The sequence below is a fragment of the Mobula birostris genome, chromosome 9, assembly GCF_030028105.1.
Source record: "Mobula birostris isolate sMobBir1 chromosome 9, sMobBir1.hap1, whole genome shotgun sequence".
Taxonomy (NCBI): domain Eukaryota; kingdom Metazoa; phylum Chordata; class Chondrichthyes; order Myliobatiformes; family Myliobatidae; genus Mobula; species Mobula birostris.
In genome coordinates, this window is record NC_092378.1 from 1,737,746 (window position 1) to 1,765,474 (window position 27,729).

Sequence of the window (27,729 nt, forward strand, 5' to 3'; positions counted from 1 at the left end):
GAGGGGAGGGAGAGAGAGGGAGGGCAGGAGTGGAAGCGGGGAAGGGAGAGGAGGGAGGACCAGTGTGTCAGGACCCGGCGGCAGAGCTCCACGTGGCCCGGGCCCACGGCCCGATCTGAAACTCGCAGCCCTCGGACTCTGCTAGCCACCACTCCACTCACCTCGACAGCTCGGACGGGCGCCGCCAGTGCCGCGGGGCCCAACTCCCCGAATTCGGCCACCAGCAGGTCGATGGCTGCAGCTTCCATGTCCGACCGACAAACCGGTCCCCGGAACACATTACCTGGACAATCGGTCCGGATATGACCGCCCTATCGGAGGGTCACACTGTTTGGGGGTTTGGGGGGTTTGGGGGGTTAGGAGGTGGGAGGGTTGTGGTGCAGAGAGCGGGTCACACTGTGAATGGGCAGTGCTGAAGGAGGGTTACGTTGTGGGAGGGGTAGTATTGAGGGTATAATTGATGGTAGAGGGGTACTGTTATCACCCCTCAACCATCAAGCTCCTGAAGAGACAGGAATATCTTCACTCACCACGAGGACTCTACAACTCATGTTCTCAATATTTGTTATTTTGTGTATTCTTTTTGTATTTGCACATTTTGTTGTCTTTTCCACATTGGTTATTTATCCATCTTTGTGTGCAGTTTTTCATTGACTCAATTGTGTTTGTGATTACAGTGAATGCCTGCAAGAAAATGAATCTCGGGGTTGTATGTGGTGAGGTATATTTACTTTTAACTTCGAGGGAGGGGCAGTACTGAAGGAGAGACATAATGGTACTGAGAGAGGATCATTCTGTGGGATGGGAGTTCAGCAACGGCCCAGTACAACTCAGAGTGCTGTAGTGTCTGTGATACCAGGTTACATGGAGCAGCCAGTTGCCTGGATGTGGAAAGGTAATATCTTCCTCCAGTCTCTGTCTGCCTCCCTCTTTCAGCCAATGTCTTGCCAACCGATGATTCTTCCACCAGATCTAATGGCTGTTGTTATCAGTGTTTAACTGTGAGGTTTGTTTAACGGTCTCTGGCTTGCTACAAGAAACATATGAAGGCAATGTTGTCCACTTAGAATGCACATCCTGGACAACAACTGCAGTGTCCAACTGGTCAAAAATTGCAGATATTAAACAGCCAAAGATCATATATAATTTTATTAAAGGCTTGTTGATTATACAAATTTGCACAAGCATTACATAAGACAGATAATACTTCAAAACTGACACATTTCACTGTATGTTTCGATATACATGTGACAAATAAAGGGGATCTGAATCATTTTAATTGCAGAATGAAGCCCCTAGGACAACAAAGACCAATATGATTTCCTGACAAGAAATTTTTGTTATCTACCAGTAGCTGAAAGAAAAGATTCAGTCAAGTATGCTACAGTGAACATTTTCCAGTACCTATTCATGTATCATGTCTGCAGGCTGTGTTAAACATCACAAATACAAGAGATTCTGCAGATGCTGGAAATCCAGAGTAACACACAAAATGCTGGAGAAACTCAGCAGGTCAGGTAGCATCCATGGAAGTGAATAAACAGTCTACGGCTTCAGACGGAGCCCCTTCATCAGGACATCAGCCATGTCAGAATAAATGACTTAGAGAAGCTTCAGAGAGGGTGCAGAGGAGATTTACTAGGATGCTGCCTGGATTAGAGAACACGTCTCATGAAGATCAGTTGATGTAGGGCTTTCCTCTTGGAGAGGAGGATGAGAGGTCACAATAGGTATGGAAGATGAAGCTTAGATCAAGTAGATAGCCAGAAGCTTTTTCCCAGGACGGAAATGGCAATATGAGAGTGCACAATTTTAAGGTGATTGGAGGAAATTTCAGAGGGTATGTCAGGTAGGTTTTTTTTTTAATTCAGAGGGTGTGGAAAGCACTGCAGGGATGGTGGTAGAGGCAGATACATTAAGACATTTAAGATAGGCATATGATTGATAGAAAATTGGAGAACTGTACAAGTGGGAAGGGTTACATTAACTTTAGAGTAGATTAAAAGGTTGGCACAACATCGTGGGACGAAGGGCTGGTACTGTACTCTGTGTACTATGAAATTAAATCAGTTTTTTGGGGAAAAATGAACTGATACTTGTTGGAATGAAGGTTTTCTTTATAAAGAGAGAAATAAAAGATAATGTAATCAAGTTTGGTGCCTTTCCCAACAGAGTTAACTGTGATGCAGCTGTTTTGTGAGCTGCTTGCATGGCAAGTTGTGCATCGGCTTATGGATTGTACCAGATGGCTAAACATTTATTTTTGTACAAGGAGCAGAAATTCCTTTAACCCCACTTGCTCTGTAGGTTTGTTCAGGGTTTGAGTATAGTGGGCATGCTATGTTGGTGCCAGAATGTGTGGTGACATTTGCACGCTAACCCCAGCACATCTTTGGGTGTATATGTCGTTTATGCAAACAACATGTTTCAATAAATAAATGAATGGGCTGCGATATTTCTAACTGGAATACAGGGCTGACATTACACACATTTATAAAGTTATGAGGGACAGGGCATGGACAAATAGATAGTGAAAGTTTTGTAATAAATACATCTGAATCTGAGTAAATCAGAATCTGAAATCCCAAATAGTTTTGTCCCAACGAAGGGTCCTGGCCCAAAATGTCGACTGTACCTCTTCCTATAGATGCTGCCTGGCCTGCTGCATTCACCAGCACTTTTTTTGTGTGTAGTTTTGTGCTAAGTGTCCAGCTCTGAGTCTGACATTAACTAAGCTGCAAACAGAGGATAATTATTAAACCATGGAGCAAGAGCCCAGCTCCTGTCAGTGCTGCCCTCCAGTGTTCACTTGTTGGAAGACAAGCTGCATTGCACTCACGCATGTGTGTGTGTGTATGTCTGTCTGCACTGCTGGGGGCTGACAACACCAACGCACCATCAATTTACACAATATGTCATTCAAGGACTTGGGCTATCTGTATACTTTTTGTGCGACTGTTTACTGATATCATATATGTGCCCCGTGCTGTGTATCTGTTGGTACTGTGTTTTGCATCTGGAGGAACTCTGTTTTGTTTGGCTGTATGGTTGAATAACAATCAGCCTTGAACTTGAACACCAAACTTATAAATTCATAAAATCTTAGAAACTACAGCTTAGAAATAGGCGCTTCAACCCATCCAGTCCAATCCGAACCATTTAAATTTCCTTTCACCTTACACTGCAGCAGCAGCAGCCAGGTTAACAACACTGACCACTGGGTCTGATGGGCAGCTTCAGAGACTCCGGAACTGCCCCAACTGAGACTTCATCTAGTTAGTTACCATCAATATTCCCCATACTGAGACAGGATTGGGTGACTTGAAAACAATGTGAAATGCCAACTTGTGCCATTTAAAAATTTAAATTATAAACTGCAATTACAATTGATTGCTTAGGTAGAGCACTAACACAATATATTAAGGCCACAGGAAAGCACAGAATCCTATGGTGAAGGCAGCAGAGCAAATGAAGCCATAACAAATACAAATACAATGCCAGTTTAACATATAACATTTCTTATGAATGGCCTCCAAAACAGCCTTATAAACCTTGAGTATGGAGTACAAGAGATGGGATGTTATGTTGAAATTGTATGCAATGCTGGTGAGGCCTATTTTGGAGTACTGTGTGCAATTCTGGTCACCTACCGAAAGGAAAGATAGGAGAGGATGTTTCCTATAGTGAAGGAGTCTAGGACAAGAGGGCACAGCCTCAGAATAGAGGGATGTCCATTTAGAATTTCTTTATCCAAAGGGTGATGAATCTGTGGAACTCATTGCCAAGGAAGGCTTTGGAGGCCAAGTTATTTGCGTATATTTGAAGTGGAGGTCGATAGGGTTCTTGATTAGTGGGAGGGTCAAAGGTTACAGGGAGAAAGCAAGAGAATGGGGTTGAGAGAGATAATAAATCAGCCATAATGGAATGGTAGAGCAGACTGGACGGGTCAAATGGCCTGATTCTGCTCCTATATTTAGAGGAATGTGAGGGTAGGGGGAGGGAGTAAGCTGGATCAATGCAGTGGGGGGGGGGGGTGGAGAAGAGAGCATCTGGTAAGGCACACCCTGGCATTCGGTGCAGGACATTAGCACAAAGCATGGAACACATGGAAACTTCCCAACATCAGTAGGCCTGTTCCAGGACGGATTCGGCAATGAGCTGATGAGAAGCCACGCTGGCTTGGAGACTCATTCCACGGGAGTGTTGTTGTTGCTCAGGAGGACGGGGTACGATGTCCCAATGTACTTGCCATGACGGTACACAACAATTTGCAGGTGGTATTCATCCACCATCACCAGCTCCCGCGACACCTTGCCTTGCGACAGGAGGAAGCAGATCGTGTAGAGGGCGAATTCAAACTCCGGACTGACCCCGATGAAGGAGCTGCCGACTGGCTTCACCATACCCTTCCAGCTGAACTGCAGGGTCAAGACATGATCGTCCTCATCGGGCTGGAATGCAACAGCACAGTCAATCCTCACTCCCAGTCCAAATACAGTGCATCTGGGCTGAAATGCAATGGCACAGTCTTGTCCTTGCCCCCAGCAGCATGCAACCCCATCCCAAATACAGTGCATTCCAGTTAATTGGGCCAGCAGTTAATAGAACAGCTCTTTATTTGGGACAACTCAAAGAACAAGGACTACTTGAAAAAATTGCTGGGATACCCTTCGTTTATTTGGGATATTATGTAACTTAAATGGGGCAGGAGACTGTGGTCGAATAGTTTCTAACCAGTGTCAGTTGCGAGTACATGTATGACGGTTGAACACCACATCGTGCTTAGAACGAACAGTTTTTAAATAGCATCACTTACGTGTGTTTGTGTTCAAAAAGCAATGGTTTTTGTCACTGACAGGTGGTGAGAAATAAGCAGTAAGACAATTCAGAACTGCTTTGCTCGATGCAGCTTCAAGCATTCAGGCTTGAAGATGCCAGAAATAGCCATGAGTGAAAATTAAACAATTTCACTACTTCAACAAGTTGGAAACTACGAAGAAATTAAAGGTAACACCCATCATCTTGAGTATTACAATGAAAATGAAGATTTGGAGGATGCAATCATTGAAAGCATCGTATGAAGTCAGTCCACTATCTGCACTGATTTTGGTCATTTACAGTCAAATGAGCATGGCAGTGTACACCAGATGAATTCCTCTGTCGATAACTATTAGGACTAATACACAGTTTTACAGTACTGAAGTAGCATTTCTATGATGCTGCTATGATTTCCACAGATGCTGACTGATCTGCTGAGTTTCCCAGCATTTTGCGTGTGTTGCTCTGAATTTCCACCATGTGCAGGATCTGTGTTTAAATCTACACTCTCTTTGATAAACAGGACAACTTGGATAACTCTCAGACACCTCTTTTTACTTACCCCTTGAACAGGATCCCACTAAGGAGCACTAGGCTACCGTCTTTCGCACAATCACTAACCTCACCAACTCTGGGGGTCTCCCATCACTGCCACCAACCTCAGTTTAAGATTCACAAACCTGACTGTTCAGGTAGACTCATTGTTTCTGCCTGCTCCAGCCCCACGGAATTTGTATCTGCATACCTCCATTCTGTTTTATCCCCCCCAGTTCAGTCCCTTCCAACCTACATCTGTGCCATTTCACATGCTCTCAATCTTCTCAATAACTTTAAGTTCCCTTGTCCCAGTTGCCCATTTTCACTATGGATGTCCATTCGCTATACACTTCTATCCTCTCTCATGAGGGCCTTAAAGTTCTCTTCTTTCTGGATAACAGACCCAGCCAGTTCCCCTCCAGTACCACTGTCTGGCAGAACTATCTGTCTGGAGAATATAGGGAGCTAGGAAGGGAGTTGAGAAAAAGGACTTCAAAGGTAGTAATCTCAGGATTACTGCCTGTGCCACGCGACAGTGAGAGTAGGAATGCAATGAGGTGGAGGATAAATGCGTGGCTGAGGGATTGGAGCAGGGGGCAGGGATTCAAGTTTTGGGATCATTGGGACCTCTTTTGGCGCAGGTGTGACCTGTACAAAAAGGACGGGTTACACTTGAATCCTAGCGGGACCAATATCCTGGCAGGGAGATTTGCGAGGGCTACTGAGGTGACGTTAAATTAGAATGGTTGGGGGGTGGGAATCAAATTAAAGAGACTAGGAGAGAGGAGGTTAGTTCACAACAGGGGGATGAGAACAAGTGCAGAGAGACAGAGGGGTGTGAAATGAGGGTAGAAGCAAAAAGTAGTAAGGTGAAAAGTAAAAGTGGCAGGCCGGCAAATCCAGGGCAAAAATCAAAAAGGGCCACTTTTCAACATAGTTGTATAAGGGCTAAGAGTGTTGTAAAAGCGAGCCTGAAGGCTTTGTGTGTCAATGCAAGGAGCATTCGTAACAAGGTGGATGAATTAAAAGTGCAGATTGTTATTAATGAATACGATATAGTTGGGATCACAGAGACATGGCTCCAGGGTGACCAAGGATGGGAGCTCAACATTCAGGGATATTCAATATCCAGGAAGGATAGACATGAAAGAAAAGGAGGTGGGGTAGCATTGCTGGTTAGAGAGGAGATTAACGCAATAGAAAGGAAGGTCATGGAATCGATATGGGTAGAGCTGCATAACACTAAGAGGCAGGAAATGCTGTGGGAGTTGTGTACAGGCCACCTAACAGTAGTAGTGAGGTTGGGGATGGTATTAAACAGGAAATTAGAAATGCATGCAATAAAGGAACAGCAGTTATAATGGGTGACTTCAATCTACATATAGATTGGGTGAACCAAATTGGTAAGGGTGCTGAGGAAGAGGATTTCTTGGAGTGTATGCGGGATGGTTTTTTGAACCAACATGTCGAGGAACCAACGAGAGAGCAGGCTATTCTAGACTGGGTATTGAGCAATGAGGAAGGGTTAATTAGCAATCTTGTCGTGAGAGGCCCCTTGTGTAAGAGTGACCATAATATGGTGGAATTCTTCATTAAGATGGAGAGTAACATAGTTAATTCAGAAACAAAGGTTCTGAACTTAAAGAAGGGTAACTTTGTAGGTATGAGACGTGAATTAGCTAAGATAGACTGGCAAATGACACTTAAAGGATTGATGGTGGATATGCAATGGCAAGCATTTAAAGATTGCATGGATGAACTACAACAATTGTTCATCCCAGTTTGGCAAAAGAATAAATCAAGGAAGGTAGTGCACCCGTGGCAGACAAAGGAAATTAGGGATAGTATCAATTCCAAAGAAGAAGCATACAAATTAGCCAGAAAAAGTGGCTCACCTGAGGACTGGGGGAAATGCAGAGTCCAGCAGAGGAGGACAAAGGGCTTAATTAGGAAAGGGAAAAAAGATTATGAGAGAAAGCTGGCAGGGAACATAAGAACTGACTGTAAAAGCTTTTATAGATATGTGAAAAGAAAAAGATTGGTTAAGACAAATGTAGGTCCCCTACAGACAGAAACAGGTGAATTGATTATGGGGAGCAAGGACATGGCAGACCAATTGAATAACTACTTTGGTTCTGTCTTCACTAAGGAGGACATAAATAATCTTCCGGAAATAGTAGGGGACAGAGGGTCCAGTGAGATGGAGGAACTGAGGGAAATACATGTTAGTAGGGAAGTAGTGTTAGGTAAATTGAAGGGATTAAAGGCAGATAAATCCCCAGGGCCAGATGGTCTGCATCTCGCAGTGCTTAAGGAAGTAGCCCAAGAAATAGTGGATGCATTAGTGATAATTTTTCAAAACTCTTTAGATTCTGGACTAGTTCCTGAGGATTGGAGGGTGGCTAATGTAACCCCACTTTTTAAAAAAAGGAGGGAGAGAGAAACCGGGGAATTATAAACCGGTTAGCCCAACATCGGTGGTGGGAAAACTGCTAGAGTCAGTTATCAAAGATGTGATAACAGCACATTTGGAAAGTGGTGAAATCATCAGACAAAGTCAGCATGGATTTGTGAAAGGAAAATCATGTCTGACGAATCTCATAGAATTTTTTGAGGATGTAACTAGTAGACTGGATAGGGGAGAACCAGTGGATGTGGCATATTTGGATTTTCAAAAGGCTTTTGACAAGGTCCCACACAGGAGATTAGTGTGCAAACTTAAAGCACACAGTATTGGGGGTAAGGTATTGATGTGGATAGAGAATTGGTTGGCAGACAGGAAGCAAAGAGTGGGAATAAACGGGACCTTTTCAGAATGGCAGGCAGTGACTAGTGGAGTACTGCAAGGCTCAGTGCTGGGACCCCAGTTGTTTACAATATATATTAATGACTTGGATGAGGGAATTAAATGCAGCATCTCCAAGTTTGCGGAAGACACGAAGCTGGGTGGCAGTGTTACTACTGCAGTTATACAAGGCCTTGGTGAGACCACACCTGGAGTATTGTGTGCAGTTTTGGTCCCCTAATCTGAGCAAAGACATCCTTGCCATAGAGGGAGTACAAAGAAGGTTCATCAGATTGATTCCTGGGATGGCAGGACTTTCATATGATGAAAGACTGGATCGACTAGGCTTATACTCGTTGGAATTTAGAAGATTGAGGGGGGGGGGATCTTATTGAAACGTATAAAGTCCTAAAGAGATTGGACAGGCTAGATGCAAGAAGATTGTTCCCAATGTTGGGAAAGTCCAGAACGAGGGGTCACAGTTTGAGGATAAAGGGGAAGCTTTTTAGGACCGAGATTAGGAAAAACTTCTTCACACAGAGGGTGGTGAATCTGTGGAATTCTCTGCCACAGGAAACAGTTGAGGCTAGTTCATTGGCTATATTTAAGAGGGGGTTAGATATGGCCCTTGTGGCTACAGGGATCAGGGGGTATGGAGGGAAGGCTGGTACAGGGTTCTGAGTTGGATGATCAGCCATGATCATACTGAATGGCAGTGCAGGCTCCAAGGGCCGTATAGCCTACTCCTGCACCTATTTTCTGTGTTTCTATAACTGCTCCTCACCCTCAACAAATTCTCCTTTGGCTCCTCCCACTTCCTTCAAACCAAGGTGCAGCCTTGGGCTCTCGCACGGGTCCCAGCTATGTCTGCCTTTTTGTTGGCTAGGTGAAAAAGTTCATGTTCCAAGCCTACACCGGCATTGCTCCCAAAATCCTCCTATTCATCACTGACGACTGCATTGGTGCTGCTTCTTGCACCCATGCAGAGCTCGTTGACTTCATCAACTGTCTCCAACTTCCACCCTGACCTCAAATTTACTTAGTCCATTTCCGACACCTCTCTTTTCTTTTTTGACTTGTCTCCATCTCTTTTTTTAAACCCACTAACTTTCACAGCTATTTGGACCCCTTCCCACCCTGTCACTATTTCCTTCTCTCAGTTTTTCCCTATCTGCCGCATCTGCTCTCAGGATGAGGCTTTTCATTTCAGAACTCCTTCTTCAAGGAAAGGGGCTTCTCTTCCAATTTATGCATATTTGCCCTCGTCCTATCCTCCCGCCACCCCACCAGGGATAGGGTTCCTCTCATCCTCACTCTCCACCTCACAACCCTCTGCTTCCAGCACATAATTCTCCATAACTTCCGCCAACTCCAGTGGGATCCAACCACAAAGCACATCTTCCCCCCTCCCCCACCACCCCTTCTGCATGGATCGCTCCCTAGGCAACTCCCTTGTCCATGTGTCCCTCCCCACTGATCTCCTTCATGGTACTTCAAGTGGAACAAGTGCTACACCTGCCCCTACACCTCCTTCCTCAGTACCATTCAGGGCCCCAAACAGTCCTTCCAGATAAGGTGACACTCACCTGACAGTCTGTTGGCGTCATCTACTATATCTGGCGTTACGAGTGTGGCCTCCTATATATTGGTGATATTGGACAGATTGGGAGACCGCTCCATCTGCCATAATAAGTGGGATTTCCCAGTGGCCACCCACTTCAATTCCTCTTCCCACTCTGACATGCCTGTCCACATCCTCCTATACTACCGTGATGAGGCCACGCTCAGGTTGGAGGAACAACACCCTATATTCCGTCTGGGTAGCCTCCAACCTGATGGACATCGATTTCTCGAACTGCCGGTAATTGCCTCCCCCCTTCACAAATTCCCCCATTCCTGTTTCCCTCTTTCATCTTATCTCCTTACCTGCCCATCACCTTCCTCTGGTGCTCCTCCCCCTTCCTTTTCTTCCATGGTCTTCGACCCTTTCCTATCAGAGTCCCCCTTCTCCAGCCCTGTACCTCTTTCACCTATCAACTTACCAGCTCTTTAGTTCACCCCTTCCAGTTTCACCTCGCACCTACCACCTCGTACTTCTTCCTCCCCTCTTCCCCCACCTTCCTACTCTGACCTCTCTTCCTTCCCAGTCCTGCTGAAGGGCCTTGGCCAGGAACATCGACTGTTTACTCTTTGCCATAAATGCTGCCTAGCCTGCTGAGTTCCTCTAGCATTTTGTGTGTGCTGTTTAGGACAATTTAAGATTTGTCCATAATGATTAAACAAAAGAGAAATGTGTGTCTATCCCAGGTAACATCTGCATCTTGGGAGGGAAGATTAAGAACAAGTTTGTTCTCCTGAATTAGATTATGAATGAGTGATCGAGCTGTACAAAGAAAGGCAGCAGGAATGCGATTTAACAGCCCCGTGTTAAAGCCGCAGACAGAAACATCAACGCAGATTCTGCAGGTGCTGGAAATCCAGAGCAACTCAGCAGGTCAGGGAGCACGTAAGGAGAGGAACAGACAGTTGACATTTCGGACCAAGGTCCTGATGGGGGGTTAATGGCTGGAGGTCTGAGCAAGCTGATGTTTTGGGGAAATAACTGTTTTTGACTCTGGCAGTCCTGGTGTGAAGGCTGAGCAACCTTGTCCCTGATGGGAGTAGAACACACAATCCATGAGTGGGACAACCCTAACCCTGATCCCACTGGGAACCCCAAAGATAGAGATGGATAGGATTTTTATTAACCAACACAAGAAGGGGCTTGTGGAAAGGATGGTTCTCAAGCTGGGTCAAAGGACAATCATTGATTTTTTTTTTGAGGGGGAAGAAGGCTCTTCATGCCCGGTGAGATAAGCACATTCAAACCTTGTTCTTGTCTTTCCTTGCCACAAAGCCTTTGTAATCGATGTGGTTGCGTTTCTCTTGCAGGTAGAACTGGACCCAGTTATGCAGTCCCATGATCTCTCTCCCTCGCTTGGTCTCTCCCACAAACACGTGCTCGAACCCGGAGGAGTCCCGCCTGGACAAAGCAAAGGTTACACCATCAACAGTGCAAGAAATCTCCTCAAAATCATGTACAGGATCTGCTCAAACTGCACCAAAGTAAAAACCCCCTTCATTAGAATCATAGGAACAAGCCCCACAGCCCATCATGTTCATGCTGATCACTTGAACCATCTCCACTCATCTTGTCTGCCTATATCAAATCTGCACCTTTCTACACCTTGCCTATTTAAGTCCTGTCTTTCCACTCAGTGGCCACTTTATTAAGTACACCTGTACACCTGCTCATTAATGCAAATCAGCCAATCATATGGCAGCAACTCAATACACAGAAGCATGCAGACACGGACAGAAGGTTCAGTTGTTGTTCAGACCAAACATCAAAATGGGGAAGAAATGTGATCTAAGTGACGTTGACCGTGGAAAGATTTCTGGTGCCAGATGGGGTGGTTTGAGCATCTCAGAAACTGCTGATCTTCTGGGATTTTCACACACAATAGCCTCTAGAGTTTATAGAGAATGGTGCGAGAAACAAAAAAAGCATGAAGTAGCAATTCTCTGGGCAAAAATGTCTTGTTAATTAGAAAGGTCAGAGGTGAATGGCCAGACTTGTTAAAGCTGACGGGAAGGCAACAGTAACTCAAATAACCACACATTACAACAGTGGTGTGCAGAACAGCATCTCTGAATGCACAATACATCAAAACTTGAAGTGGATGGGCTACAGCAGCAGAAAACCACGAAGATACACTTTGTGACAACTTTATTAGGTACCAGTAGTACCTAATAAAGTGGCTACTGAGTGGAATTCTCTTAAATGTTGTGACTAGGTCTGATTCCACCATCTCCTCTGGCAGCAAAAGCTCAGATAGTAACCAAATTCGCCCCAGTTCCCCTTTAAAGCTCCTTCCTCTCATGTTAAACCTGTTTTTGTTACCCCTACCAGTGGGAAAAAGATTGTGGCTACCTACTCACCCAATGCCTCTTAGAGATCTATATGTTTCTACTGAGTTACCGCTCAGCCTCCTTTGCTCCAAGGAAAAACAAGCCCAGCCTATCCGATCTCTCCCCAAATCAAAGTCCTTCTCACCCTCTCCAGTGCAACTACATCCCTGATACAGTGCGGTGACCAGAATTGAAATCAGAACTCCAAGGGTGGTCTAATCAGTGACTTGTAAAGTTGCAACACAATGTGCTGTTTATATTCCATACCTCGACCTACAAAGTCAAGCTTTGGATATGCGTTCTTATACCCTAGGTCAAAGTTCAAAGTAAATTTATTATCAAAGTACATACATTTAACCAGAAACAACCCTGAGATTCATTTTCTTGCAGGCTTACTCAATAATTCCACAATAGAATAATAATCATAATAGAATCAGTGGAAGGCCTCAGCAACTTGGGCATTCAATCAGTGTGCAAAAGACACAAACTGTGGAAGCATAAAAAGAAAGAAATAATAATAGTAATAAATAAGCATTAAATATCGAGAACATGAGATGAAGAGTCCCTGAAAGTGAGTCTACAGGTTGTGGGAGCATTTCAAGTTGAGATGAAGTTGAGATGTTGAGTGAAGTTATCCTTTTGGTTCAGGAGTCTGATGGTTGAGGGGTAATAACTGTTCCTGAACCTGGTGTTGTGAGTCCTGAGGTTCCTGTACCTTCTCCCTGAGAAAAGATTATGCCCTGGGTGGTGCGGGTCCCTGATTATGGATGCTGCTTTCCTGCAACAATGTTTTGTGTCGATGTACACAATGGTCGGGTGGGCTTTATCCGTAAAGGTCCCTCTGTTCATCATTCTTTGGTGTCCTACCCTTTACTATATGTGTTTTCCCCCTATTTACTTTACTTTCCTTCACTTTACTTTATTGTCACCAAACAATTGGTACTAGAACGTACAATCATCACAGCGATACTTGATTCTGCGCTTCCTGCTCCCTGGATTACAAATATTAAATATTAAAAATATTAAAAATAGTTTAAATTAGTAAATATTAAAAATTTAAATTATTAATCATAAATAGAAAATAGAAAAATGGGAAGTAAGGTAGTACAAAAAAACCGAGAGGCAGGTCCGGATATTTGGAGGGTACAGCCCAGATCCGGGTCAGGATCCGTTCAGCAGTCTTATCACAGTTGGAAAGAAGCTGTTCCCAAATCTGGCCGTACGAGTCTTCAAGCTCCTGAGCCTTCTCCCGGAGGGAAGAGGGACAAAAAGTCTGTTGGCTGGGTGGGTCGTGTCCTCGATTATCCTGGCAGCACTGCTCCGACAGCGTGCGGTGTAAAGTGAGTCCACGGACGGAAGATTGGTTTGTGTGATGTGCTGCACCGTGTTCACGATCTTCTGCAGCTTCTTTCGGTCTTGGACAGGACAACTTCCATACCAGGTTGTGATGCACCCTAGAAGAATGCTTTCTACGGTGCATCTATAAAAATTAGTGAAGGTTTTAGGGGACAGGCCAAATTTCTTTAGTTTTCTCAGGAAGTAAAGGTGCTGGTGGGCCTTCTTGGAGGCCTCACTTCCGGCAGCTGTGGATGGCCACCAACAGGGCTTTACGGGGTCTTGATTTTTCAGGGCATGAAGGGATACAGGGAGATTGGGGCTGAGAGAAAAATTGGTTCATAGAAACATAGAAAAACTACAGCACAATACAGGCCCTTTGGCCCACAATGCTATCCACATGCACTTACTTTACAAATTACCTAGGGTTACCCATAGCCCTCTATTTTTCTAAGCACCATATACCTATCCCAGGTGTCTCTTAAAAGACCCTATCGTATCAGCCTCCACCACTGTTGCTGGCAGCCCATTCCACACACTCACCACTCTTTGTGTAAAAAGCTTACTCCTGACATCTCCTCGGTACTTATTTCCAAGCACCTTAAACCTGTGTCCTCTTGTGGCAAACATTTCAACCCTGGAAAAAATCCTCTGACTATCCACACGATCAATGCCTCTCATCATCTTATACACCTCTCATCCTCCGACACTCCAAGGAGAAAAGGCTGAGTTCACTCAACCTATTCTCATAAGGCATGCTCCCCAATCCAGGCAACATCTTTGTAAATCTCCCCTGTACCCTTTCTATAGTTTCTACATCCTTCCTGTAGTGAGGTGACCAGAACTGAGCACAGTACTCCAAGAGGGGTCTGACCATGGTCCTGGCCTAATTCTACTTCCATATCTTATGCTTATGCTGGAGGGCTGACTGGGCTAAATAGCCTATTTGTAATCAGAATAATGTTTATTACCACTAACACTTGCTGTGAAATTTGTTGTTTTAGAATACAGGACATTACAGCCCAGTACAGACCCTACGGCCCATGATGTTGTGCTGAGCTTTTAATCTGCTCTAACATCAATTTAACACCCTAGGTTTTGCTATGTTTAATTCAGCTGGTTTTGCAGAGCACTACAGTGCAATATATAAACTACACTATAAACTATAATAAACATTAAATAAAGATAAATAAACACAGCAAAAATAGTGAGGTACTGCTCACAGGTTCATTCAGAAATCCAAAGGCATATTTCTAAAATGTTGAGTGTGTGTCTTCAAACTGCTGGTGTGGGTGGTGTTCTAGTTACAGGTTGAATTACGTTCTCCAGTCCTCCCCCCCTCCGCCCCACGTGCTCGTGCCTCGTTCCATCCTGTGCCCCTGCTCCCTATATTCCAGTGGTCAGGTTAACATTCCCAGCACACACTCTCTACCACAAACATACCCGCGGCCTCCTCCTCTAGAGTACAGCTTGAACCAGATGTCATAGAGGTGCTGCTTGAAGTCCTGTGGATCGGCTGATGTCAGGTTTTTACTGGCGAGGTACTGGTGAGCCAGCTGCGAGAATAACAATAAGATCAAGGTTACCGTGCTGCCTGCCTTCAATGCTCAACAAAGCAGTCCCCAATTCACTAATTTAGTGGGGGCCACACTGGGAACACCGGATACAAAAGATGACCCCAACAGATTCGCAGGTGAAGTATTGCCTCAACCTGGAAGGACAATTTGGGGCCCTGAATGGAGGTGAGGGAGCAGGTGGATGGGCAGGTATAGGATTTCTCTCGCTTACAGGGATCAGTGCCAGGGGAGGGGGGGGATATTAGAGAGGAGGGACAAACGGACAAGGGAATCGCAAAGGGAGTGTACTCTGTGAAAAGCAGAGAATGGGGGTGGGGGGAGGAGTAAAGACTATTTGATGGAAGGAGCCATTAAAGATCGCAGAAGTTGTGGAGAGTGACGGTAACCAAACCCTTCTCACCAGGTTCCCGTGGGGTGGATGGGAGTAACTGTAACCTTGAGTGACATCCTAGGCTCAAAATGCAAAATTAATGTGCAACATCAAAACAGATGTGTCTTGAGAGCAGGGGTTCCCAACCTTTTTTATGCCATGGACCCCTACCATTAACTGAGGGGCCCGTGGGTCCCAGATTGGGAAACCTGCTTTAAGCTATTTACATGCTTTAGTTAATATGTGATGTTAAATCTTGCTAATATTGTATCTTGGAACAAACAACACAATTCAAAAATCATTTGTTAATGGAACATAGAAAGTGACAGCACATTACAGGCCCTTCCGCCCACGATGTTGTGCTGACCACGTAATCTACTCTAGGAACTGCCTAGAATTACCATACCATATAGGCCCCTATTTTTCTAAGCTCCTCACCCTATTGTATCTGCCTCCATCACCATCATCAGCAGTCCATTCCACGCACACCCCATTCTGTGTGAAAAACTTACCTCTGACATCCCCTCTGCATTTACTTCAGAGCACCTTAAAACTATGCCCCCTCGTGTTAACCGTTTCAGCCCTGGGAAAAAGCTTCTGGCTATCTACACGATCAATGCCTCTCATCATCTTATACACCTCTATCAGGTCACCTCTCATCCTCCGTCATTCCAAGGAGAAAAGGCCAAGAACACTCAATTATTCTCATAAAGCACACTCTCCAATTCAGGGAACATCCTTGGAAATCTCAAAGCAAGGTCTCCTTGGATCCCATGCCTCCTTACTTTCTGAATCAGTCTTGCATGGGCAACCTTAACAAATGCCTTACTGAAATCCATATACACTACATCCACTGCTCTACCTTCATCAATGTGTATTGCTACATCCTCAAAGAAATTAATCAGGTTCGTAAGGCATGACCTGTCCTTGACTATCCCAAATCAGATTATGTCTCTCCAAATGCTCATAAATCCTGCCTCTCACGATCTTCAACAACTTGCCCACTGAATAAACAATGAAGTAAGACTCACTGGTCTATAATTTCCTGGGTTAACTCTACTCCCTTTCTTGAACAAGGAAACAACATTTGCAAACCTCCAATCTTTTGGTACTTCTCCCATCCCTATTGATGATGTAATCTCCTCCCTTGCTTCCCACAGTAGCCTGGTGTACATCTCGTCAGATCCCGATGACTTATCCAACAATGCTTTTCAAAAGCTCCGGCACATCTTCTTTGTTAAGTAGACATTGTCTAGATGCATCATGACTTGGTACGACAACTGCTTTGCCTGTGACTGCAAGAAAGGCTTAAAACTTGTTGCTTTGTGATTGTTCATTCACAAGTGCTAGGAGAACAAAGGAATTAGAATTGAGGAGTAGCAAGCATCTTGTAGTGCTGGCAGGAAAGAACAAAGATGTAAACTAACGGATTCTACTTTTCACCAACAAGAGAAAATCTGCAGATGCTGGAAATTCAAGCAACACACAAAATGCTGGAAAAAAGTACAGTTGATGTTGCCTCACCCGATGAGTTCCTTCGGCATTTAGTGCGTGGGGCTCCACGCTTCTTATACCATAGATAACATTCAATTCATATTTGTAGATAAGAGTTAACCAATCAGATAGCCCCTATTCAAATTATGTGATACCAGCGAAGCTTCCAGAATAATACAAAGGACCTCACCTCTCGAGTTCTTCCGTCGGTCAGGATCCACCATGGAGATTGCGTCCCAGCTGTCTACGTGATACGAAGCCAGGGCAGCACGATATGGAGAGTAAGCTGTTGCCCACGCAGCAGGCTCCCTCTCTCCATGTGTTTGATGAATGCAAAGGAACAGCAGAGACCGACAGTTTGGCAACATCGCAGGAGTTGCCAGTCAGCGTTGGACTCAATGTAGGACTGCCTAGGGACTTCAGCTTCAGATTTTTCTCACAGGGTTTACTTCTGAAGCCTTCCTCATGAGTGGGTATAGCCATAAAACAGCAGGGGTTTGAGATTAGAGTTCTCCTTCTCCTAGATGAACTGCCAACCACTGCTGATGAGCCCCACCAGCCCAAAGCAACTGATTTTAAGGCATCAGTAACCCGCCTCTGCCCTTCTGTCAGACGAAACTGTTCCACTGGTTTTAGTAGCTAAACCACACGTGAAGGCCAGGTGCTGGACTTAGGTGTCAGAGGCTATTTGAGATGCAGGTCATTGGGAGTGTTTAATAGGTAATGGGAGCTTATTCCCACTACCTCCCTAGGCTATGACATCTTTAAGGATCCCTTTAATGCCACCACATCTAATTAATGATAAGCCTCAAGATGCTGGAGGCCTTTGGCAGGCCAGGCAGCTTGCTTACTTATTTCTATATAGGGATACAGCACAAACAGGCCCTTCCGACCCAGTGAGCCACAACACCCACCAACCACCTATATAACCCTAGTCTAGTCACAGGACAATTTACCATGACTAATTAACCTACTATCTGGTACGTCTTCAACCCATAGGAGGCAACTGGAGCACCTGGAGGAAACACACACGTTTACAGAGAGGACATATAAACTCCTTACAAGGACCATTAGAACTGAACTCTGATGCCCTGAGTTGTAATAGTGTTGAGCTAACTGCTACACTGCCATGGCGCCCTTTGCTGAGTCGTCCAGCATTCCGTGTATTGCTCCAACTTCCAGCTTTGGACGACTCCCGCGTCTCCAATGTTAAATGTGAATGCCCAAGATCACACAGGACAAAGTGGTAGTTTGCAAGGACACTCACACTGACAGTGGGTTCTGACAAAACTCCCTCTTTGAACGGTAACAAAAATGAATCAGAATCAGGTTTATTATCACCGGCATGTGATGTAAATTTTCTTAAGTCAGTAGCAGCAATTCAATGCAATACATAATATAGAAGGAAAAAAAGATAATAAATAAATAAATCTTATTCAGTATACTTTATCAGTATATGTATATTGAATAGATTAAAAATCTATTACTATATATTAAAAAAAAGTGAGGTAGAGTCCAAGGGTTCAATGTCCATTGAGGAATCAGGTGACAGAAGGGGAGAAGCTGTTCCTGAATCACTGAGTGTGTGCCTTAAGGCTTCTGTACCTCCTATCTGATGGTAACAGTGAGAAAAAGGCATGCTGTGGATGCTGGAGGTCCTTAATAATGGACGTTGCCTTTCTGAGACACTGCTCCTTGAAGATGTCCTGGGTATTTTGTAGACTAGTACCCAAGCGGAGCTGACTAAATTTACAACCCTCTGCAGTTTCTTTCAGTCCTGTGCAGTAGCCCCCCCCCCCCCCCCCGCATACCAGACAGTGTCACCTGTCAGAATGCTCTCCACAGTACAACTATAGAAGTTTTTGAGTGTATTTATTGACATACCCTAATAACGTATAGCCGCTGTCTTGCCTCCTTCATAACTGCATCAATATGTTGGGACCAGGTTAGATCCTCAGAGATCTTGACAACCAGGAACTTGAAGCTGCTCACTCTCTCCACTTCTGATCCCTCTATGAGGATTGGTATGTGTTCCTTCGTCTTACTCTTCTGGAAGTCCACAATCAGTTCTTTCGTCTTATTGACGTTGAGTGTTGTTGCTGTGGCACAACTCCACTATTTGGCATATCTTACTCCTGTAGCCCTCTCATCACCACCTGAGATAGTACCAACAATGGTTGTATCATTAGTAAATTTAAAGATGGTATTTGAGCTATGCATAGCCACACAGTCATGGGTATAGAGAGAGTAGAGCAGTGGGCTAAGCACACGCCCCTGAGGTACACCAGTGTTGATCAGCATCGAGGAGGATATGTTATCACCAATCCACACAGATTATGGTCTTCTGTTTAGGAAATTGAGGATCCAATTGCAGAGGGAGGTACAGAGACCCAGGTTCAGCAACTTCTCAATCAAGATTGTGGGAATGATGGTTTTAAAATCTGAGCGACAGTCGATGAACAGCATCCTGAAATAGGTGTTTGTGTTGTCCAAGTCGTCTAAAGCTGTGTGGAGAGCCATTGAGATTGCATCTGACATCGACATATTATGGCAATAGGAAAATTGCAATGGGTCCAGGTCCTTGCTGAGGCAGGAGTTCAGTCTAGTCATGACCAACCTCTCAAAGCATTTCATCACTGTAGATGTCAGTGCTACTGGACAATAGTCATTAAGGCAGCTCACGTTATTCTTCTTAGGCACTGGTGTAATTGTTGCCTTTTTGAAGCAAGTGTGACAGGCAGGAGGTCTTATGCCCGACGTCACATCTGTTAATCCATGATTCAAATGTTTGTGAATTTTGTGGTTTCTCCCCCCTCTCCTCTTAAACTATTTCCTGTTCTCTCTTTAGCCACACCAGGCCACTGTTGGCTACATTCTCCTGAATTGTACCACGTTTTTTTTTAAATAAAACTGATTTCAGAAGTATGCAACACATTGAAAAAAAATTCGAAGTGTATTGGATACTAATAGAATAACATCCAATAATCAGGCACCAGCATATGGAGATTAAGGAGTTTTACAATAATATTTTCAACTTCAACCATTTGAGATGTTGGTTGTTCTCTTTTCTTCTTCCACTCTCCCATCAGGCAGAATTTAGAACATAGAACAGTACTAGCCATCGGCAGCCAATCAGAAAAGGCCCCCTTTATTCCCACTCTCTGTATCCTGCCGATCAGCCAATGCTCTATCCATTCTGGAATCTTTCCTGTAACACCACGTTAAGCTGCCTCATGTGTGGCACCTTGACGAAGGCCTTCTGAAAATCTAAGTACACAACATCAACTGATTCTCCTTTGTCTATATTGCTTGTTATTTCTTCAAAGAATTCCAAAAGATTTGCCAGGTAAGATGACTTTTCCTTGAGGAATCCATGCTGCCTGCAGCCTATTTTATCATATTCCTCCAAGTAGCTTGAGACCCCATTCTTAATAATTGACTTGATAATCCTTAAGAATCCCTGCCCTAGTATGACAAGTTGGACTCTTGACCTCACAGTCTACCTTGTTTACGGCCTTGTGCCCTATTGTCTGTCTGTCCTGCACTTTCTCTGTAACATAACACTATACTGCACACTATAAACACATAATATTCTGCAGATGATGGAAATCCAGAGGAACACACACATACAAAAGCTGGAAGAACTTAACAGGTCAGGTAGTATCTACGCTGCGGAATAAACATCTGATGTTTCAGCCTTCGACCCTTCATCTGGACAGAAAAGGAAGGCGGAAGGAGCCAGAACAAGATGGACGGAGAGGAAGGAGGACAAGCTGGCAGGTGAGACCAGGTGAGTGGGAAGGTAGGTGGTTGAGGGAGGTGGGGGGTGTTAGGTAGAAGGGTAAAAGGGATGGAGAAGGAGGAATCTGATAAAAGAGAAGAATTCAACAGAGGAGAAAGGGGAGGATGAGGGGCACCAGGAGGAGGTGTTTGGTAGGTGTGGGGAAGGGAAGTTGTAAGACAGGAACCAGAATGGGAATTGAAAATTGAGAGGAGGCGGAAAGGGAAAAAGTACTGGAAGTTAAAGAGATATGTTGATGCAGTCAGATTGGAGGCTATCCAGATGGAACACAAAGTGTGGCTCCCCTACCCGAGTGTGGCCTCATTGTGGCAGTAGAGGTGACTGTGGGCAGAAATTGTTCTGCATTCCGTTATTGTTTTTCCTTGAACTACTTCAATGCACATTAACAATGAAATCACAGTGCCAATAAAAGTATTCATCCCCCCCCCCCAGAAGTTTTCAGGTTTCATTGTTTAACAAGATTGAATCTCAGCAGATTTCATTTAGCTTATTTGACACCGTTTAACAGAAAAGGACTCCTTTGTGTGAAAGTGAAAGTAGATCTCTGCAAAGTGATCTAAACTAATTACAAATATAAACCACAAAATAATTGATTGCATAAGTATTCACTTCCTTTAATATGACAGACCAAATCATACAGCCAATTGGTTTTAGAAGTCACATAATTAGTTAAATGGAGATCTGTGTGCAGTCAAGGTGTATCAGTTGTCTGTAGTAAAACTATATCTGTATCTGGAAGATCCAACTACTGGGGAGTCAGTATCTTAGCAAAAACTATACCACAAAGACAAAAGTACACTCCAAGCAACTCCATGAAAAGGTTATTGAAAAGCACAAGTCAGGAGATGGAGACATGAAAATATCCCAAGTGACTGAATACCCTTTGGAGTACAGTTAAGCCAATCAAGAAATGGAAAGAATATGGTACAGCTGTAAATCTGCCTAGAACAGGCTGTCCTCAAAAACTGACTGACTGTGCAAGAAGGGGACTAATGAGAGAGGCCACCAAGAGACCCATGACAACTCTGGGGGAGTTACAAGCTCCAGTGGCTGAGATGGGAGAGACTGTGCAAACAGCAACTGTGGCCCGGGTGCTTCATCAGTCACAGCTTTATGGGGGAGTGACAAAGAGAAAGCCACTGTTGCAAAAACTCTCATGAAATCTTGGATAGGGTTTGCCGGAAGGCACGTAGGAGACTCTGAAGTCAGCTGGAAGAAGGTTCTATGGTCCGATGAAACCAAAATTGAGCTTTTTGGCATCAGACTAAATGCTATGTTTGGCAAACACCACATAGCATCAGAAACACACCATCCCTACCGTGAAGCATGGTGGTGGCTGCATCATGCTGTGGGGATGCTTCACTACAGCAGGCCCTGGAAGGCTTGTGAAGGTAAAGGAGCAAAATACAGGGAAATCCTGGAGGAAAACCTGATGCAGTCTGCTGGAGAACGGCAACTTGGGAGAAGATCTGTTTTCTAGCAAGACAATGATCCCAAGCATAAAGCCAAAACTGCATAGGAATGGCTTAAAACTAACAAAGTTAATGTCCTGGCCAAGTCAGAGTTCAGATCTCAATCCAATTGAGAATTTGTGGCTGGACTTGAAAAGGGCTGTTCACTCATGATCCACGTGCAATCTGACAGAGCTTGAGAAGTTTTGTAAAGAAGAATGGGGGAAATTTGCAGTGTCTAGATGTGCAAAGCTCATAGAGACCTATCCACACAGACTGAAGGCTGTAATTACATCCACTAAATAGTGACAAGAGAAAATCTGCAGATGCTGGATATCCAAGCAACGCACACAAAATGCTGGAGGAACTCAGCAGGCCGGGCAGCATCTATGGAAAAGAGTACAGTCAAAGTTTCAGGCCGAGACCCTTCATCAGGACTGAATACTGATTTGAAGGAGATGAGTAATTATGCAATCAAGTATTTTGTGTTTAATAATTGCAATAAATTTAGACCAATTTGTAGAAATTTGTTTTCACTTTGACATGAAAGAGTATTTTCTGTTGATCAGTGTCAAAAAAGCCAAATTAAATCCACTGTGATCCAATGTTGTAAAACAATAAAACATGAAAAACTCTGGAGGGGGGTGAATGTTTTTTTTATAGGCACTGTATCTGTATTGATGGCATACAAAATAAAGTTTTTCCCTGTACCTCAGTACATGTGACAGCAATACATCCAGTTACTAATAAAAGTAACAGCCCTCAGGAAGTGTGCCAGTCCGTGCCATTCCCAAGTGTATTCACCAACGTACCCACCTGCATGACCTTTGTTTCCAGAATCGCATCCAGAAAACGGAAGTTTTCAGCCATTTCCTCAGGGGTCACGACCTCCGCAATTCCAGTCGACATTTCATAGTTATCCAGGAGAGCAATGAATGCTGGGTAATCAAATGTGGGTGTGTTAAATAACCAAATTATGCAGAATAGATTCAGTTTTACTTATCACATACATCAAGACATATGAAAAACATATATATATATTAACAACCAACACACCCAAAGATGTGCTGGGGGCAGCCTGCAACGTAGCCACAAGTTCTGGCGCCAACGTAATTTGGCCACCACGTTCAGCAGACGAGACTAAAACTAGAGGTCATGGGTTAAGGGTGAAAGGTGAAATGTTTAAGAGGAACATATGGGAGAACATCTTCACTCAGAGGGTGGTGAGAGTGGCACTGGTGGATGCAGGTTCAATTTCAACATTTAAGATGTTTCGGTAAGTAAATGGGTGGGAGGGGAATGGAGGACTATGGTCCAGGTGCAGATCGATGCCACTAAGCAGATTAATAGTTCAGCACGGACTAGGTGGGTCAAAGGGCCTGTTTCTGTGTTGTAAATCTCTATGACTGACTAACACAATGGAGTCAAAACAGAACAACAGCAACAAAGCAATACCTGTGAATCAAGCTTCTTTCCTCCCTGCCAGTAAGAATTCACCCAAAAACAAAATTTAAAAGAATTCCAAGTTGTTCAATAGTAAAACCATCCCATTGTGCTTCTATGATCATTCAAGTGATCAGTCTGTGTCACAGACAGGGCCATTCTACACACTGCTCATCAGATTGTGCCAGCCCTCTGATTAACGCTGGCTGATTTTAGCAGTTGACTGTGCTGTGCTGGCCTCACAATGACATGCAGAAGTGTATGGGGTTTGTGACTGTGTAGAGATGTGCAGGTAGGCTAAGTAACTATTATCCTTATAGTCAGTGATGAAAGAGTAATTGAGAGGGATGAGACAATAAATTCCAGGGTTACAGGGAAATGAGAAGGGGATTGGGAGCTAGAGTAGTTTCCCTGAAAAAGGGGAAATGGTGAATGAAGCACACACGCTATACTGTTTACTCCTCAGTAACCTTATGGTGAATGAGGAGTACAGTGCATACTTCCCCCTTTAGGCAGGCATGAGCAATCAATTGTATGTTGAAGATTGAATGCAAGACCTTACAAATCAATAGTATATTTAGTACTCAAAAGTATAAAAGTACACCTTGCACACCGATTCTCAGAGTTTTCAACTAAACAAATTTGCACGTTTTTAAATGTAATATCCCTTTTTTCCCTCAACATGAAATGATATTCAAATTTTTAATATTACTTTTTTAAAAAATTTCAATAACTAAATTGAACAGATTTCAACTTTGTCATATACACCCCCTCAAAAGTAAATGTCACCAACATCTCCTCCCAGTGTTAGACTTGCAATCATTACTTTTCTTATTTCAGTCTCAAAGCTGTCACACTGTAGTAGTTTGGACAGAGAAGTTGTTTGGACACATCTTTCCAAATATTTAGCTATGAATCACGGTCATTCAATGATAGAAATTTCTTGACCATGAGAGCAGATCACAATCACACGTGCACTTAAATAGATCATGGCTGCTACGTCCTAGTTTCCAACAATGGTTTGTAATTACCAGGGCATTCTGGGCTCAAATAAGGAAAGGTTTATTTGATTTTCTCTCTAAAGTGCTCTTTGATAGCAATTGCCTTTGAGCACCAGGAGCATACCTGTCAATTAGCATAGGGTATAACAGCAGTCATGAGCACTTCAGTTTGCCAACACGTCAGTTGCTTTATGGTGCGACATTCACTTGTTTAGGGCATAAACAGTCCCCTCAATCAACAGTCCCTATACTACTTTCCTTGTACCAAACATCCCTTTTGTTTCTAGTAGGCACATGGTAGTTAATGTGAGAACTGAGGCACAGGTAGCCATGATGTCATTGATGTTACAATTATAAGGCAAGGCCTGATACTGATATGGTCTGCAATCTGTATGTTGTGAGATGTGGGGGACCCAACCCCATCGTAAGTAAAGCGTTTCTGGTTATCTGGCTTATCGTTCACAGGAGTAAATACAGGAACTGGGATCTGTTCACAGGCAGAAAAAAAATCACTCGGGTCACTTGGTTAAGATGAAGGTACAGGGACTGGTAATGATTCGCAATTGGAAAGTCATTTGGGTGACTTGGTACAGATAAAGATACATGGACAGATATGAGTTTGAGTTTGCCTAGCACTTTTTCCTTTGTAATAGCAATGCCACTCACTCCTGCTCCCTGACACTCACTGACTTCTGGCACATTGCACCTGCCTTCACTGTGGAAGACACTAGCAAAGTGCCCATTAAGCTCATCTGACATTTCTTTGCCCCCCATAACTACCTCACCAGCATTATTTTCCAGTGGTCCAATATGAACTCTCACCTCCCTTTTACTCTTTATATATCTGAAAAAGCTTTTGGTATCCTGCTTCATATTATTGGCTAGTCTGCCCTCACATTTCATCTTTTCCCTTCTCCCTGCTTTTTGGTTGCCTTTTGTTGAATTTTAAAAGCTTCCAATCATCCAACTTCCCATTCACTTTTGCTGCCTTAGATGCCCTTTCCTTGGCTTTTATGCAGTGCTGAACTTTGTTGTCAGCAACAAATTCCCTCTCTTGTGATCTGATACCAACCTGTTTTTCCCAATCCCACTGCATATTGAAGTCCCCTATGACAATTGTGTCATTACCCTTATTACATGTCTTTTCCAGCTCCCTTTGCAAACTCAACCCCACATCTTGGCTACTATTTTGAGGCTTATATATGATTCCCATAATGGTTTTTTTTTTAACTCTTGCAATTTCTTAACTCCACCTACAAAGATTCAACATTCCCTGACCCTATGTCACCACTTTCTAAAGATGTAATTCCATCTCTTACCAACAGAGCCACACCACTGCCTGTCATTTCGATAGAAAGTATATCTTTTGATGTTAAGCTCCCAACTATGGGCTTCTTTCACCCATGACTCCGTGATGCCCACCATGTCATACTGACCAATCTTTAATTGCGCCACAAGTTTGTCCACTCGTCAGTTGGGTCAAATACAGTACCTTCTTGTGCAGTGACAGGGAATACGGACTTGTTGCAATATCCCAAGCACGGTTTTCTCAGCTAGCACAATATCATGGTCTGTTCTGTTGTGCATATCAGTAACAATATACGGACGTGCACCCCTCTGGAGTGTTACGATTGTATGTTCTGTTAAGTTAACCCTCTGCTTTGTTGTCTTTACTCGATACTCACAGGGATTCTCAATGCTAATCAGATTGATAAATGCCTTGGTTTTGCTTCTCTTCAGGCCAGGGAATGCAGCTCTTACTGTTTCATACAAAGGTTCTCCCTCTCTGTCTTTAAGCCTTAATCTGTTCAGTCATGTTGACTCCAGTGATGGAACAGGGTAGAGGTCTACCTTTCAGAACCAGAGCTGGCACAATCAATTCTTTTGCACTGGGCTAAACTAATTTGAAAGTGATCTCAACCCATGCTACACATGGCATGCTTACGCCATTGGGTGCCACTAGCTGTAATGTCTCGGGTGTCTCTTCTGCCTCCGAAACATCCCTCAGTTTAACTCCAGGTAAGTGCCTAGTTTTCCACTGCCCGTCAGTGATGTACACCTGTCCCATATTGCTTCAATTTGATGTCCCTATAAGCAGCATTCTATGAGACACTATCTGCCCACCAGTGAAGATACAGACAAATGTTGATTGACTTGGCACTGAGCAACTAAAACACTGGTGGATGACTGTCCTTCGTTATTTGTCTTGATCCTACACTGATTCCAGTGGTCTGTGAGCAGTAATATGAGGCTTTACATCTGGGGCATCTTGTATTTACACCCTCTCTACCACAGCTGGCACATTGGTGGGACACTTCCGTAATACTGGTCACTTCCTGTCCCACACAAGCAACCCATCTTGGTTTAAAGGACCCTCTCTGTGTTGGCTTATTCCTCGTGCTTTACATCCTGCTAAGTAGCCCGCTGCTACCACAGCTGTAACAGTGGGTGCAAAGTTCCTCACACCTTCTCTGTTGACAGCGGAAACACTTTCTTGTTCGTGTTGAACAAAGTCGCTGAGGCAGGCCAGGATACGGACGTACTGGGGCTGCATATTGTTGTGAAACTCCATGCTGCTGTGGTAAAAATGAATAATTCTTTGGAGCTAGTTGACATAGCTGTTGAGCTTCAGGCAGCAATGCATAGTATACTGTTGCACACTGTTGAAATGGGGGAAATTTTTATTGTGGGGCTGGATATGATTGAAGCAGAACTGGTTCAATTAACTGTTTTTGCTTTTTCCACCATTTTTGTTCAATGCTTGGCCCTCTCTGGAGTTCAGACCCAACAATGTTTTGCCCCACAGACCGCTTAGCCTCTTTTGTACCCCACCCTGGTGGTTGCTGGTAACTCTGTGCGAGGTCCTGCAGCTGAGGAGTTGCTATCACCTCCTGTTTTTTTGTTTGAAACCGAAAAGCATTGTTGACGCACAGGTAAAGGCTGTTGAAGTTGCTCCTCGACCTGTGCAACGTCTTCACTAAGTGTTTTCAACTGTGACACCAGGTCTATATGAGTCCTTTCCGTCCAACATTTACACTCAGCAGTGACAGTGTGGACTGACCCAGCTGGCTTCTGTTTATTCTTTTTCTCTGCTTCATTTGTACATGCAATGTTCAGCTTCTCTCAGAGTACTTCACCTGAGGCTTTGGGATCTAAAAGGTATGG

At 44.0% G+C, this 27,729-nt stretch overlaps 1 protein-coding gene across 2 annotated transcripts in view; it reads right to left on the bottom strand.

The window, feature by feature from the left end:
* Positions 1–1,134: 1,134 nt before the first annotated feature.
* Positions 1,135–27,729, bottom strand: part of endouc (endonuclease, polyU-specific C) — a 46,914-nt gene continuing 20,319 nt past the window's right edge. For both annotated transcript variants that reach the window (XM_072267354.1, XM_072267355.1), the window contains exons 4-7: positions 22,937–23,058; positions 14,870–14,982; positions 11,009–11,162; positions 1,135–4,451 (exon numbers count right to left, since the gene is read on the bottom strand). In XM_072267354.1, coding sequence (XP_072123455.1) covers positions 4,188–4,451; positions 11,009–11,162; positions 14,870–14,982; positions 22,937–23,058 — 653 coding nt within the window. In that variant the 3' untranslated portion in view covers positions 1,135–4,187. The remainder of the gene's footprint in view (positions 4,452–11,008; positions 11,163–14,869; positions 14,983–22,936; positions 23,059–27,729) is intronic.